General features: G+C 42.6%; 1 protein-coding gene across 1 annotated transcript in view; it reads left to right on the forward strand.

Annotated features, from left to right (window-relative positions):
• IQCD (IQ motif containing D) overlaps positions 1-10740 on the forward strand; it is a 15997-nt gene extending 5257 nt beyond the window's left edge. The window contains exons 2-5 of the mRNA XM_040420266.1: positions 5651-6460; positions 8258-8491; positions 8654-8725; positions 10198-10740. Of these exons, the coding sequence (XP_040276200.1) occupies positions 5732-6460; positions 8258-8491; positions 8654-8725; positions 10198-10497 (1335 nt within the window). The 5' untranslated portion in view covers positions 5651-5731 and the 3' untranslated portion in view covers positions 10498-10740. The remainder of the gene's footprint in view (positions 1-5650; positions 6461-8257; positions 8492-8653; positions 8726-10197) is intronic.
• The last annotated feature ends 6207 nt before the right edge of the window (positions 10741-16947 follow it).

Below are 16947 nucleotides of genomic sequence, written 5' to 3' on the forward strand. Positions count from 1 at the left end.
AGTAAAGATGCCATGCGATCATGTGATCCATGCGCGTGGGGCGCTCTGACGTTATAGTGGAGCGCCCCGGGTAAGTCCCAGAATTAGTAATGGCCACATTAGTGCCCCAGTAAGAATAATGCCCCCAGTAAGAATAATGCACCCATTAGTGCCCCCAGTAAGAGTATTGCCCCCATTAGTGCCCCCCTTCTCTGCTTTTGCAAAAAAATAAAATAAAATTTGCATTCACCTGGCTGCGGTGAACATTCGCTGCTGACTGCAAGCTCAGGACCGGTGCTCCAACGTGATGACGTCTTGTAGGTCCTGTCTTGAGCTTCTAGTCAGCAGGGAGTGCTCTTCACAGCGTGAGCAAATGGAGGTGGAGGTACCGTAATTTTATTAATTTTTTTACTAGCACAAGTAGCGGTGGAGGTAACGGCTGTACTAATGGGCGTTCCATGATGGAAGCGCTCATTAGTAAGGGTACTTTCACACTTGCAGAAGGACGGATCCGACAGGCTGCTCACCCTGTCAGATCCATCTTGCCACTACTTCGCCGTGCCGCTGCTCTGTGCCCATCGACTATAATGGGGATGGGGGCAGAGCTACGGCGCAGCACGGTGAGAGGCCGCCAGACTAAAAGTACTACATGTCCGACTTTTTCGTCTGGCGGCCTCACGCCGTGCACTGCCATGCTGCACCGTAGCTCCACTCCCGCTATAGTCAATGGGGAGTGGCAGGCCGGCGAAATAGCGGCAGGACGGATCTGACAGGGTGAACAGCCTGTCGGATCCGTCCTGCCGCAAGTGTGAAAGTACCCTAACAGTCCTTACAGGAAAATTCTGGCACCGGCAAGGGAACTAAAATACCAGCCTTGCTGGTGAACTACTGGCCGGGTGGCAACCCAAGCCACAGAACAGACATATGATAGTTTTGTTCCGCATCCAATTCCCATTATTGGGGGATTGGATGCGGCCCCTTAATAACAATGGGGCCACAAGAGATGCAGACAGCACACTGTGTGCTGTCTGCATCTTTTTCCGCTCCATTGAAACTAAGGGGTCCGCATCCAATGCCCCAATAATGGGAATTGGATGCGGAACAAAACTATCATGGTTTGATGGGGCTTAATCACTTTATTTAATCAGGTTACCTAAAGAAGATGGCCCAGGGGAGATGGGAACATGACACTGCAGTCAGTGACGTGTTCCCGCCTCTCTGTAGCCCTCTCCACGCACCCCTTACTTTCCAAATGTGACATTTATTTCATTGGTGGCAGTGGTGATGTCCCTCCCCTCTCCAGCAGCACGTAAGTGTCCTTTGGAGCTTGAAGCTCCCTTATGTGCTGCCGCTGCTGCAGGGGAGGAGGGACCTGTGAGCGCACTGAGGGAGAAAGCGCTGGTGCCTGCATGTGGAGGGAGCCGTCTCTCACTGCGCCCCTGGGAAGGAGGAAGTTTGCCGGTAAGCTCCGCCTCTTGCACGTACCAGAGTGTGCAGGAGGAGGAGCGCTATATGTGGAGGGAGCCGGCCTGTCTCACTGCGCTCTGGGACAGGAGGAAGTGCGTCGGTAAGCTCCTCCTCCTGCACGGCACAGTGTGCAGGAGATAGTGATGGGAAGTTCGGATCTTTTAGGTGAATCGGTTCATTTGAATCAGCTCATTCGGATCAGAATCGGATCTTCGGTTCACTTGGCGAGTCAGACTGCTGAGCTGACTCGCAAGTGAACTGAAGACTCTAGGTGCCGCTGCGCATGCGCAGCTGCTGACTCAGTCAGTGACACTGCAGTGGGTCGGCTCTTCAGCTCTCTGAAGTTGAACTCGTCTCTGATTAGTATTGAGTGAGTCAGGAAGAGTGATTTTTTTTATAGTAAAGGGAAGCTGAGGCTGACGTTGGACAGGCGGACAGGAGGAAGCTGTCACTGTGGTGTGCAATGTGAATTGTTGTCTGTTGTGCATTGTTCCCCACAGTGACAACAGTCTGACACTGACAGTAGTACAACGAACCAAGTGAAGTGAAATGTGAATGCACAGGGAAAACTATGTGCTGAACTGTGTCATCTGTCCCTTCTCTTATCTCTCTGCTCCTGTCCCTTAACCTTATCACTGCTGCGCCGAGAGCCGACAGCCTCAGTGTAATGTCACCTGTTCTACAGTCTGACTCTCGGCTCTTTTAACTCAATGAATCGAATGAGTCACTAACTGAGTCGGATCTTTAGATTCTTGTGACTCATTCGATTCATTTAGACTCCCTGACCCTGTACTACTCCGAGGACTGAGTCAGAGCTGCAGTGTGCTGTGCTTGCCTCGCCCCCTCAGCTCTGGTCGGTGATTGGTTGGTGGGCGGGGAGGGGAGGGGCTGGCAGAAGCAGCTTCCACTCTAGGATCATATTACTGACTCCTCCCGAGTCCCTCCCTCAGGCTCCTGCTGCCAGCGTGAGGTGAGCGTCTCTGTCAGCATTGCTGTGTGCTGTGACTGAGCTGAGCCGGTTCAAACGGATCGGATCACTCTGAACTGAATCGATTGGAGGAGCGCTCTGAAGGATGGCCGGGGTCCGGACAACTGGCGGCCGCGGTCCGTATTTGGACCGCGGTCCGCCAGTTGAGTACCCCTGCTCTAGACAGTGAAGGAAAATGACAAAAAAAGAGAACGCACACAGATACAAATATCGGATCGCTGTAAAACCCGTCATGCAGCTATCTCTCAGGCAGATATGTAGATGATTACAGGTGGGCTCGGATTAGACATTGGGTCTTGCCACAATAGGGTGTAAAAGTGCTTGTTCTTACAGTGCACTCCAAGACATTTCGCCCTGTTGACAGACTTTGAAGGGGGCGCATCATTGGACTGAGAAAAGCAGGATGGTCATTTCAACAAATTGCCCACCATCTAAACACCCCGGTCTCTGCCCCAATCATTTCCAGGAAATTTGGTGTCATGGTGCCCATTACGTGCCCTGCCATTCACAGACAGCCAGTGTTGTCTTCGATTACAGTGGTGTGAATGAGAAACCTGGGCTGCTACAGACTGAAACTGTATTGTCATTGGTGTCGAATACAGGTTGTGTTAGGCATCCCACCACGGTTGGGTTCAAGTACGGAGGCCTCATGGTGAACACTTCAGTCCTGCTTTGCTGTGGAGCAACACACTGCCCCAACTACTAGTGTGATGATTTAGGGAGCCATCACATACGACAGTCAGTCACCCTTAACAGTCAGTCACCCTTAGTAGTGATACAAGGGACACTAACAGCTCAGCGATATGTAGGGCATCGTGCGGTCTCATGCGTTAATTTTCGTGGCAGGGCTTCCAACTGGCATTTTTCAGCAGATAACGCTGTCCACACACAGCAAAGGTTTCCTAGGAATGTCTCCGCCAGATTGCAACACTTTCTTGGTCTGCCCGGTTGCAAGATTTATCTCCAGGAGAGAATTTATGGGACCAGATGGGACATCAGCTTCAGCAACCTACAAGTATTAAGGATCTACAGGTCCAGCTGCAGCATCTGTGGGCAAATGTTCCGCAGGATACCATACAGACCCTGTATACCTCCATGTCCAACCATATCTCATCTTGTATCCAGGCTAGAGGAGGTGCAACAAGGTACTAGAGCCTGCTTTCAGTTGTACAGTTTTCCCCAATGAACGTATCCTTTCACTCTAATATTGTAATCACTTGCAGATATTATCATTACATTCACAAATAGAAAGTTTCAATAGATTCCAAAAACTTCTTAGTACATTATTTTTTTTCTTTTGTCAATGAGTGTACAGTTGCAAGAAAAAGTATGTGAACCCTTTGGAATGATATGGATTTCTGCACAAATTGGTCATAAAATGTGATCTGATCTTCCTCTAAGTCACAACAATAGACAATCACATTCTGCTTAAACTAATAACACACAAAGAATTAAATGTTACCATATATTGTTTATAAATGGAGAAAGTTCAGCACTGCTGCTACTCTCCCTAGGAGTTGCCGTCCTGTAAAGAAGACTGCAACAGCACAGCGCAGACTGCTCAATGAGGTGAAGAAGAATCCTAGAGTGTCAGCTAAAGACTTACAAAAGTCTCTGGCATATGCTAACATCCCTGTTAGCGAATCTACTATACGTAAAATACTAGACAAGAATGGATTTCATGGAAGGATACCACAGAGGAAGCCACTGCTGTCCAAAAAAACATTGCTGCACGTTTACAGTTTGCACAAGAGCACCTGGATGTTCCACAGCAGTACTGGCAAAATATTTTGTGGACAGATAAAACCAAAGTTGAGTTGATTGGAAGAAACACACAACACTATGTGTGAAGAAAAAGAGGCACAGCACACCAACATCAAAACCTCATCCCAACTGTGAAGTATGGTGGTGCGGGCATAATTTTTTTGGGCTGCTTTGCTGCGTCAGGGCCTGGACGGATTGCTATCATCAAAGGAAAAATGAATTTCCAAGTTTATTAAGACATTTTGCAGGAGAACTTAAGGCCATCTGTCCACCAGCTGAAGCTCAACAGAAGATGGGTGTTGCAGCAGGACAACGACCCAAAGCATACAAGTAAATCAATAACAGAATGGCTTAAACAGAAGAAAATACGCCTTCTGGAGTGGCCCAGTCAGAGTCCTGACCTCAACCCGATTGAGATGCTGTGGCATGACCTCAAGAAAGCGATTCACACCAGACATCCCAAGAGTATTGCTGAACTGAAACAGTTCTGTAAAGAGGAATGGTCAAGAATTACTCCTGACCGTTGTGCACGTCTGATCTGCAACTACAGGAAACGTTTGGTTGAAGTTATTGCTGCCAAAGGAGGTTCAACCAGTTATTAAATCCAAGGGGTCACATACTTTTTCCACCTGCACTGTGAATGTTTACATGGTGTGTTCAATAAAAACATGGTAACATTTAATTCTTTGTGTGTTATTAGTTTAAGCAGACTGTGATTGTCTATTGTTGTGACTTAGATGAAGATCAGATCACATTTTATGACCAATTTGTGCAGAAATCCATATCATTCCAAAGGGTTCACATACTTTTTCTTGCAACTGTATATGTATCTCTGGGGCCATGGGTGAGGGACTGTTTCTATTGAGGGGATGAAAGGTTTAACAACTAATTGCAGTGCATCCTGAGAGATGCATGTGCTTAGTGAGCTACTGCCCACCCACAGAAAGGAAAGAGAGTCCTCCAGATAAGTGAGTAAAAAAAAGAGTTTTCAATTTATGGGAGAACTCCTTTAAATTAGGCAAATAGAAGGATCAGAGAAGCTTCCTCCATTCACAGAGTACAGGATTCCACAAATAGCTAAAGCAGTCTGCAGTCAGTACTCGGAAGGTATGATTTTAGCTTCTCTATTACATGAATGCGCCTAATGTGTAATGTGTATGCATTTGGGGATTAGTTTTAATGCAGAACTCAAAGTGTGTGTTCACACATGAATTTCTGCAAGCCCTATTCAAATGGATGGAACTCATTTTTAGTCGCAGAAAGAAAAAATCAGTGTGAAGGCACCAATGAACTTGGCCATAAGGTACATTTTCCCAATGTTGTCTCTGTATGCAATAGAAATAAGACAATATCACTCTTCCTCTGTGATACACAAATGCATTTTATTATGTGGAATTAGTTTGACTTTTGCTTAGCATGATTAACCTTTTTTAATTGTTGTCCTGATTGCAGCCTCCCATCCCTGGGCAAGTATATATGCATGAATAATCCGTCTAGGAGAAAATCACAGAATTTCGCTCAACTTTTTTAGACATGGCATCGGATGTCCTTTCTGTGACAACCATGCTGTCCTCACTTCAGCCATTGCAATCGCCACATGGAAATTTTGGGAGACCCTTGAAGCTCAATCCTATGAAGATGCTTCCACACATTGACAGCATTAAGATGCTGGAACCAGGCCGCAAGAAGCTAACCTCAATAGAAACACAGAGGGTGCTGGCGGTGCTTGATGAAACTATCAAAAAGCTAGAGCTGGTCAGTCTGTTTCATTATGCCATTGAAAATTTGGATAGATACAGTGTTGTTTTTAGTTCTGAGCTGACGGGAGCATTGCGGGAGCACAAGAGGCTACAGGATAACATGCACAGACACCTTCAGCGTATGAACAGTGGAGAAGACGAGTCCAGCTTCCAAAGGGAGAGAACAAATCTGGCAGAAAGAGCTGGCGTACAGTTTGATATCTTTCGTCAGGGTGTTCAGAGCTCTGTGAGGAATACTCTGAGGTTATTTTTGACCAATCCAACGGCCTGTCAAGCATTACGATCAGAGGGAAATGTCAGGGATCAGGCTTCGCAGGCAATGATCCACTTTCTGACAGAGTTGAGGGCTTTTCTTTTTGAGATGCTCCTCACCAGCCCACTAGAGCAGAATGAGAGAATGCGTTATCTCCAGGAGATTACTCTACGTGACCACAAAAACAGAGGGGTTTTGATGGCTTTGGAAGAAGAACTGAATGCAGCTATCCTTGACCGTGACACTGAGGTACCCAATCAACTGTTGCTTGTATGGCTTTATCTGAACATAGTTTACACAATGTGCCAACAAGAAGATATATACATTTCCCATATCCCATTTGAATATCCATAGTGCTTAAAGTTTTCTGTTGGTCAGCAGTCTTGGGAATATAAAAAAATATATATCAGATGAAAGATCATTCACAAACAAAAATATCTTTCCTTTGAAGAATGTTTCCAAAAAGATCATTTGTCCTGGATGGCCTGGTTGAACAACTGTAACAGCTAAAATGGACTGAGTGCTTATCAGTTGTCCAACCATCAACCTGCTACTATCTTATATATATGGCAACCTTTCCTAACATTGGTTATATGGTAGGAATGTATAGAACCTAGCATTTTGTAATGTGTCTCCATTATACAGTTCTGCTTTCAGGTTACTTGTTGTTGACGGATTCAATTTTTCCTAATATTTGCATTTAATACAGTAAGCACTAAGTAGACAACTGCATACTGTTTGGAATGAGAATGGATATGATGACTTGAAGATAAAAAGGAATGTGTCATCAGAAAATTACCTATTGTTTAAATCAAGTTTTCATGTTACAAATTTTTTTTTACAATTTTTGGTGATTTTTTTTATTTATTTTCCATTTCCCTATCTATATTTCAAAAATAATGCTAAAATCATGCAATTTTCACAGTGGCCACTCGAATGTTGTGTGCTGCAGCCTCAGTCCTCCTGAATGATCCGAGTCTGCCTCTGGCAGGGCTTCATAGGAACATAATGTAATTCTCATAGACTGCAATACTAATGCATTGGGGTCTATGAAAGTAGCTGTCTAATGATTGCTTGCTATAGTTCTCTATGGGAGCTAAAAGTGGGGGGGGGGGGGAAGTTTTAAAAAATATATAAATTATATTAAAATTCTAATCACCCTCCCCTTCCCCAAAGTTAAAATAAAAATACAATTAACAATTAAAAAAATAAACATCAAGGACATCATCGCATGTGAAAATGCCCATAATATTAAAATATAAAAATCTTTATCCCATATAGCAATTATCGAAACAGAAAAAAAAAAAAAAGGAAAATGGCACCTTTTTTGGTTGCTTCACCTACCACAAAAAATTGAATAAAAAGTCATACACACCCCAGAATGATATCAATGAAAAGAACAGATTGCCCTGTAAAAAAAAATAGCCATCACACAGCTCCATACAAATAAAATAAAAAAGTTATGGGGGGTCAGAATATGGCAATGCAAATAAAAAATATTTTTTCCCAAAGTTTTTATTTTTTTCAGTACTAAAACGCAAGAAAAACTATACATATGTGGCATCATTACAATCATACTGACCCGGAGAATGAAAGTAACAGGTCAGTTTTACCACATAGGAAATGCTTTAAAAACGAAACCCATAAAACTGTTGCAAAATTGTGTTTTTTTTTATAATTCCACCCCATTTAGATTTTTTTTTCCCTGCTTCCCACTACATTGTATGCAACCGTAAATTGTGCCATTAGAAAGTACAACTTGTTGAGCAAAAAACATGCCCTTATATGGCTATGTGAATGGAAAAATAAAAAAGTTATGGCTTTGGGAAGACAGGAAGTGAAAAATGAAAAAACAGAAAATCACCCAGTCATGCAGGAGTTAATATAAAATCAGTAGGTCATTTTCTAATGACACATTTCCTTTAAGAATTCAGGGTGACAAGTAGTCTCCAAAACGTCTGTATTTGTAGTAATATTCACTGGACCATATAGAGTGTCTTCTTCAGGGCAAATACCATGGATCTGATTGGCTACTATTGGTTCCAGATTGCCAAGAGAAATGAGATTATCCGACAGCTTAAGATCAACCTGCATCAGCTGGAAAAGTTTTCAGAAAATCAGGTGAAGCGCACAATGCAGGAGGCGGAAAAGCAGCAGAAGTCAGACTGCCGATCCTCAGAAGGGAAAATGGCCAAACTTCAGCAGGATTTGCAACAACTCAGATCACAGCTCAGTGGTACAATTGCGGAGAACCGTGAGATAGAGCTAAGTCTTAGAAAGGTACATATTATATAATGTGCTTTCTGGATGCATTCCATAAAATGAGGTGGTTGTCAGCAGTAAGCACCTTTGTATAGTATATAAGACTATGTTGTGTCCTTGTATTTTAAATGGTGGCTAATATTGTGCTTTTCTTGTTCTTTTTTACCTATAATTTTCTAGAAAAAATATAAAGTGGAAACTGAGATTGAGAACTGGATACAGAAATATGACAGCGACATGGGAGAAAAACAGGTATGAAAAGCAGACTGCAGTTTTTATAACTTGCTTTATGTTTTTTTCTTTAGAGGACAGACAATTTTTTGTTCCCCTTCCCCATGAGATAAGTATTATCAAATGTATCTGGGAATGAAGTACACATGGATATATTGCCCCTTGAGTATTAAAGAATGGGTCTTGTATCACTTGGTATGTATACATTTTGAAAAGGTTGGCCAGTTGATACCTATATGTGATAAAAGAACATACAATTTACAGATATGCAGCTTATTAATTAATATCTGAGATATGGCCACATACCTGACATGTGGATTCTCTAAGTCATAATCTGTTTGGCGCTGGTGAGACTGGACTGCAAAGTTTAAGGGTCTTCACCCTTAATCTCCACAAGGAGTTATAAACTTCAGGGGGATCCCCAGGTTGCAGTCCTGAGAATAGTCATGGATTGTTGGCATGGGCGGACTGGCCCTAGACCCTACAGGGAAATTTCCCAGTGGGCCAATGCACAGTGTGGCCACCTAAACCTTCCTCACGGCCACTAGACAGGTATACAACAATCTGATGCTCTCAGCATTAATTAATGTAGGAGCATCAGGTACCTTCCTGAATTCAACTGCATTGCCAGGATGGCTGTATTTTGTGCTGCACTGTGGTATTTAGTTCCGCTGGGGTGGTGTTTTGTGCAGCAATATGACATTGCTGGCCCTGCCTACTTGTGGTGTCCCTACCTATTCGTGTTGTACCGCCTTTTGTCAATTTGGACCCACCAACAACATGGGGCCACTTTTAGATTTCTTTCCGGAGCCAATTTAAGTTCCTAGTCTGGTCCCGATTGTTGGCATTAGTGCTGATGGAGTAGTAGAGTAGTTAGGAACAGAGCCAAGGCCTATCACCAGGAAAATAGTCAGAATGTGACTGGCCAGAGGACGGGACAGAAGCATAGTCTGGAATGGAGCCATAGAACAATGGGTACAAGGTGAACAATCCAAAGTAAGAGGCAGAAGCGATATCCAGAAACAAGGCCAAGGTCAGGATCATAGCAGAAAGAATAAGAGCCAGGACAGGGGCGTACCACAATCAGGCAAGGCATGGCAGGATGACTCCCCTTTAAATAGACAGTCAAGCCAGACATCATCTTTTGGTCCTAGTTGCCTTAATAACCCAACACCTCTGTGCAGTTAGAGCAGGTAGACCATGGCCCCAGCCAGCAGGGTTGTTGTGGAAGACAGGAGACTAGCATCCACCCACTAGGACACGCCGCTGGAACAGGCGAGTTGAGTAACATTCTGCCACTGATTCTACATATACGGTGATGTAACAGAGAAGCAGATCTGTGTATTTCATGCTGTTTTATCACATATACTGTAAATATCCAGTGGCATAGAGAGATTAATTAACCTAGTAGCCACAATAACTTCAAAGTAACTGCCTAAAAATGAAGTAGTGTCTGTCCAGTAAAGGTTTTGCTTCTGTCTACTTGACCCCAGGCAGAGTTAGAGGAACTGGATGGTATGTATGAAGAGGAGAAGACTCAGCTGGCAGAGCTGAAAGAGAAGCTGGCAGTCCTGGAGGTCGAATATGTCCAGATCATGGAGGAAAGACGACAGGCCCAGCTGAGGAAAGAAGAAGCAGAAAAGGAGCTGGCCAGCATGAACCGGGCGGCAACCATTATCCAGGCACATTGGAAAGGCTACCAAGTTCGCCAGTCATTGAAGGGCAAGAAAAAGAAAAAGAAGAAAGGAAAAGGAGCAGGAGGAAAAGGGAAGGCCAAAAAGGGCAAAAAATAGGAGGATGTACAATACAGTATAGAGGAAATCTAGTATGGCAAACGTATCATTGCATTTCAATTTATAACGTCCTTTCAAATCCCCCTCCTCAATTACAGCGCTCATCTCCCCACCTGTATAGAGCTCTTCATGTCATACATTTAACATACACACTAACAACCAAACGTTTGACAAGAACTATTTCTGTACAATAAAAGATGCCTCTATTAACAAAATGTTGCTCTGTTACAAAGGTTTGCCTATAGGAATGTGAATTACTAAAGTGATGAAATAGTAGAGCAACAAATTTACCTAATCTGCCCAAAAGCGACTTCAAAGTCCAGCAGTGACATCTTAAACATAAATGCGACTAACACCTTAGGCCATGTTCACATGTCAGTAGTAAGTCCAACATGTATTTCCATGGCAGAAATGCAAGGCCGATACTACAACAGATCTATATATGGATTAGCCCCATTCTGCAAAATAAGCAGTTCTGCGGCCAATTGTTTTTTCCTGCATTGTGGGCAGAGATCTGCACAGACATTTTCAGTGTCATGTGAACTGGGTTGCAGATTGTCGACGCACTCAATGCAGATTTAGCTGTGAAATTAACACTAAAACCCATGTCAAATCCAACATATGTGAATGGACTTTCAGTTGATTATAGATTAAAGGGGATTTCCCTCAAAAAATATTCAAAATTTTTTTAAACCAGCACCTGGATCTGAATACTTTTGTAATTGCATGTACTGTACAAATGTAGTACAGCCACTGAGTTATTCACTGAATTCTACAGTGCCTTGCAAAAGTATCCACCCCCCCAATGACTTTTTTCATGTTTTGGTGCCTCACAACCTGGAATTAACATGGATTGTTTGAGGATTTGCATCATTTAATTTTTCAGAACATGCCCAAACCTTTGAAGATGTTTATTTTAGATTTTTTTTATTGTGAAGCAAACAACAAATAGAACAAAGTACAAGAAAAAGTCAATGTGCATAACTATTCACCCCCCTAAAGTCAATACCTTCTAGAGCCAATTTTTGCAGCAATCACAGCTCCAAGTCGCTTTGGATAAGTTTCTATGAGCTTGCCACATCTTACCACTGGGATTTTTTCCCATTGCTCCTTGTAAAACTGCTTCAGCTCCTTAAAGTTGCATGGTTTGCGCTTGTGAACAGCAATCTTTAAGTCTGACCACAGATTTTCTATTGGATTGAGATCTGGGCTTTGACTAGGCCATTCCAACACATTTAAATGTTTCCCCTAAACCACTAACGTGTTGCTTTAGCAGTGTGTTTGGGGTCATTGTCCTGCTGGAAGGTGAACCTCCGTCCTAGCCTCAAATCACACACAGAGTGGTACAGGTTTTCCTCAAGAATACCCCTGTATTTAGCACCATCCATCTTTCCCTCAACTCTGACCAGTTTCCCAGTCCCATCCCCCCAGCATTATGCTGACACCTGTCATATATCTTCTATATGAAAGAATCTTCATATAAAAGAGAGGATAAAAAAATATAAAAATTATATTTTCGGACATAAAAAAACGCCTCTAAGTTCTTTTTATCAAGTATCTTAATTTGATTTGTGCAAGCAGTAAAACAAAGGGATAATTGTATATGCAAAAATATATAATCGTTTATTATAAAAACAAAGAATATAAAAACAATACAACTGCAAAACAAATGATGAAGTTACAAAGTAACACCCAAAATGTACCACACGGTGGTGTTAATACACCCCTATCTGATCAGCACAGTGTGACTTAGTGATTTATGACAACCAGTGTCATACTTTTAACAAACAGACTCATATACCAAGAGAAACTTAGGATCTTCTGTTTATCAAACAGGCTATAGCAATAAAACACGGATATACAGGAAAATAACTGTTAACCCTTGACTCTGTTTTCCTATGACCAATCAAAAATATATGATATTAATATGATAAAATATTCAGCTCGGCAATCAGACTAAGGAAAATAACTTTCCAAGGGTTTAGTCCTCTTTTCAAATAATGTCAGATCTTCCATTAACAATATGCATCTTTGCTAAGAGAATAATCAGCATTATGGAGGCGCCTAACACTATGTATTCCCACAGTATGGGAACTCTTGGCTATATACCGAGAGAAATATCTTATTAATATCACGAGTAGTAAACAAAATATACGTTACCGGGTCAAAGGTAGACAGAGTTCAGATGGGATCAGTTCTGAAGAACTTTCCTAGTAATCCCAAAAAGAATCATTTAAGTTTCTTTTGGTAAAGTTCTTCTTTTTGATTGGATGAATGGATGGATCAATGGATATGTGGATCTTTATGGCTTTTTTTTGATCTTTTGATCTCTAGATCTCCCTTGCTACTCCGCACACGAGTAATTATTCCCCCCCTTATCTAAGAATCATCCCCTTTAGATTAGGGATTCCCAATCAGGTAAGGTGGGTGTATTCGCATACTAATAACACCATGATGTAATATTAACTCCTAATATGGTATAGAACAAATAATTAAATAATATAATATTGTCCATCTGCCTCCAGATGGCACTGCGATACTGTAGATGAACATCACAACTTTTAAGCATTAAAATTAAATATCTAATAATACGTTCTCTATGACCTCCTTGACCTATTAACATACATCATTGAGGAAGGTCTTTTCCTGACACTTTTAATTACCTATATCCTGGACTTGTTGGAGTTGGCTGTCTTCTCCTATCTTTTTGAAATATAGGTTGACTTGATGAAAATTTTATATAGCGGCTATGATGCTTGGCATCGGAACTTGTACATTTCACTTATCTACATCCATGAATAACTATTGTTTTGAAATAACATCTACTCTTCTCAGAAATACAATTAACATAAACTTACTTCAATGTTTCTGTACCTTCTACAATACCTTCTAAATAATAAAATAGATGGTATAACATATATATAAATCGTTACATTGTTACACATAGATAATACATTATATGAATTATTGATTAACATATGTTGTAAACTAAATATACCATACAGAGATATATATAATATAATTATGAATATATGAATTGAACTTCATACAGCAGGTGTGCCTCAAGGATATGGATCCTTATCAAGTCATTGCTTATCCACCAAATAACCTTGTTCCCTCCCTCCAGACATGTTTTAGGAAGTTGGCATACTCCTTACAGATAATCCCATATCTTTAGCAATAACTTTTAAATACAATATCCTAGGGATCGACCGATATAGATTTTTTAGGGCCGATACCGATACCGATAATTTGTCAACTTTCAGGCCGATAGCCGATAATTTATACCGATATTCTGGGTATTTTTATTTTTGAGGGAAAAAAAATAATTCCTACACAAATCTGCTGAAAATTTATGTTTATTGTTAACGTGTATTATTATTTTATTTTTTTTGTAAATCTTTTTCATTTATACTTAATATTTTTGGGTTTTTTTTTTTTTTTACTAACTTTTAGCCCCCTTAGGGACTAGAACCCTTGTCCCATTCACCCTGATAGATCTCTATCAGAGTGAATACGATCTCGCACTCTCCCTGCTGCCCTGTGCTCTGTGCACACAGCAGCATGGAGCTGACTATGGCAGCCAGGGCTTCAATAGCGTCCTGGCTGCCATGGTAACCGATCGGAGCCCCAGGCTTACACTGCTGGGGGGATTAGAACGGGGGGGGGGCGCACTGCGCCACCAAGGTTTTTACTATTGGGATGGGGGTGGGGGGCGCACTGCGCAACCAATGACTAATACTAGGGGGCTTGAGGGGGGGGCGCACTGCGCCACCAATGTTTTTACTATTGGGGTGGGGGGGCGCACTGCTTGAGGGGGGGGGGGCGCACTGCGCCACCAATGAAGATACCTCTCTTTCACATACAGGAGGCGGGAGCTGGCTGCAGAATCACATAGCCGGCTCCCGACCTCTATGAGCGGTAGCTGCGATCCGCGGCACCTAAGAGGTTAACTACCGCGGACCGCAGCTGCCGTTCATAGAGGTCGGGAGCCGGCTATGTGATTCTGCAGCCAGCTCCCGCCTCCTGTATTTGAATTAATGAAAGACTCATCTTCATTGGTGGCGCAGCGGCCACAGCCCCTCCCCTCCTCTTGTCTTCCGTCCTGTCATTGGAGGCAGCGGCAGCAGCATCACAGGGGGAGGAGACACTGCTTCCTTCTCCCCTGTGCTGCGGAGGGAACACAGAACGCGCTGAGAGCAGCGCGTTCTGTGTTCCCAATACGTTATCGGTATATCGGCAAAATAGATGCCGATACCGTTCAAAATCCTCAATATCGGCCGATAATATCGGCCAAACCGATAATTGGTCGATCCCTACAATATCCGTTTATGTTCACAATTATTTTTATATAAACTGAACTTGCCATGAACTTATCTTGGCTTCCTCAGCCACATAATAGAACTTTGGTTCAGGCTGATTTGGTTCTTAAAGGCAATGAGATGAGCATTAATTTTGATTATAATGTCATTAGATAATATTGTATACATATGAAAATGCACAACACACCACCATGTCTCACTGAAGGGATGGTGTTCTTTGGGTGATGTGATGTGTTGGGTTTGCGCCAGACATAGCGTTTTCTTTGGCCAAAAAGTTAAATTTTAGTCTCATCAGACCAGAGCACCTTCCTCCATACATTTTGGGAGTCTCCCACATGCCTTTTCGCAAACTCACAACGTGCCTTTTTGTTTTTTGTTGAAAGTAATGGCTTTCTTCTGGCCACTCTGCCATAAAGCCCAACTCTATGGACCGTACAGCTTATTGTCGTCTTATGTACAGATACTCCAGTCTCTGCTGTGGAACTCTGCAGCTCCTCCAGGGTTACCTTAGGTCTTTGTGCTGCCTCTCTGATTAATGCCCTCCTTGCCCGGTCCGTGAGTTTTGGTGGGCGGCCGTCTCTTGGCAGGATTGCTGTTGTGCCATGGTCTTTCCATTTGGTTATGATAGATTTGATGGTGCTCCTGGGGATCATCAAAGATTTGTATTTTTTTTTTTATAACCTAACCCTGACTTGTACTTCTCAACAACATTGTCCCTTACTTGTTTGGAGAGTTCCTTGATCTTCATGGCAGTGTTTGGTTAGTGATGCCTCTTGTTTAGGTGTTGCAGCCTTTGGGGCCTTTCAAAAAAGGTGTGTATATGTAATGATAGATCATATCACACTTAGATTGCACACAGGTGGACATCATTTCACTAATTATGTGACTTCTGAAGGTAATTGGTTGCACCAGAGCTTTTTATTGGCTTCCTAACAAAGGGGGTAAATACATACGCACATGCCAATTTTCTGTTTTCTATTTCTAAACAATAGTTTTATTTATATATTTTTCTCATTTCACTTCACCAACTTAGACTATTGTGTTCTGATCCATCACATACAATTCAGATTAACAAAACATTGAACTTAAGGCTGTAATGTAACAAAACATGAAAAAAGTCAGGGGTGGGGGTTAATACTTTTGCAAGGTACTGTATCTGTATAGCTCCACCTGCTGTTTTCCCTTTTTCTATATTCTCTGTCCAGCATTTTGAGGTTGACATACATGCTCAGTTCCATCCACCAACTGCCACCAGCTGCAGCAGAAAAGACATGCCCCTCTGAGCTACCAGTTTCAAATAAATCTGGCAGAGCAATTGCAGCTATAAATGGGCAGATCTTTGGATCCATGTGAGGTACAAGGCTGGTTCTAATGCCTCATTCACACAGTCAGTGTTCGGTCAGTGATTTCCATTAACAATTGTGAGCCAAAACCAGGTGTGGTTCTAAACACAGAAGAGGTGCAGATCTTTCCCTTATACCTTATGGCTCCATTCACACGTCCGCAATGTGTTTTGCGGATACACGGAGACACGGATCCGCAAAACACGGAAAGCGGCAATGTGTGTTCCGCATTTTGCGGACCGCACATTGCCGACATAATAGAATATGCCTGTTCTTGTCCGCAATTGCGGACAAGAATAGGACATGTTCTATTTTTTTGCAGAAACGGAAGCACGGATGCGGAAGTGCGGATCCGCAAATGTGGATGCGGACAGCACATTCCGTCCCCATAGAGAATGAATGGGTCCGCACCCTTTCCGCAAAATTGCGGAAAGGATGCGGACACATTTTGCGGACGTGTGAATGGAGCCTAAGTCTGTGGAGGCTCCAATCCTGGTTTTGGCTCACAATTACTGATGGAAATCACTGAAGTGAGAATGAACGTTTTAGAAGGTTTTTTAGAAAGAAGCTGTCGTGTACTATATGATGTCTGATTTACATTTTTTACATAACTCATGAGATTAGACCCTTTAACCCCTTCCCGACATATGACGTAATAGTACATCATAGGGGCAAGTGACTTGCCCCATTTTCATGTACTATTATGTCATGGTGATCCGGCGGGCATCGGAGCTCTGCGCGCCCGATCACTGCAGGGGCCTGGCAGTCCCTGATAGCCAGGCCCC

This window comes from Bufo bufo, chromosome 2, assembly GCF_905171765.1.
Source record: "Bufo bufo chromosome 2, aBufBuf1.1, whole genome shotgun sequence".
NCBI lineage: Eukaryota > Metazoa > Chordata > Amphibia > Anura > Bufonidae > Bufo > Bufo bufo.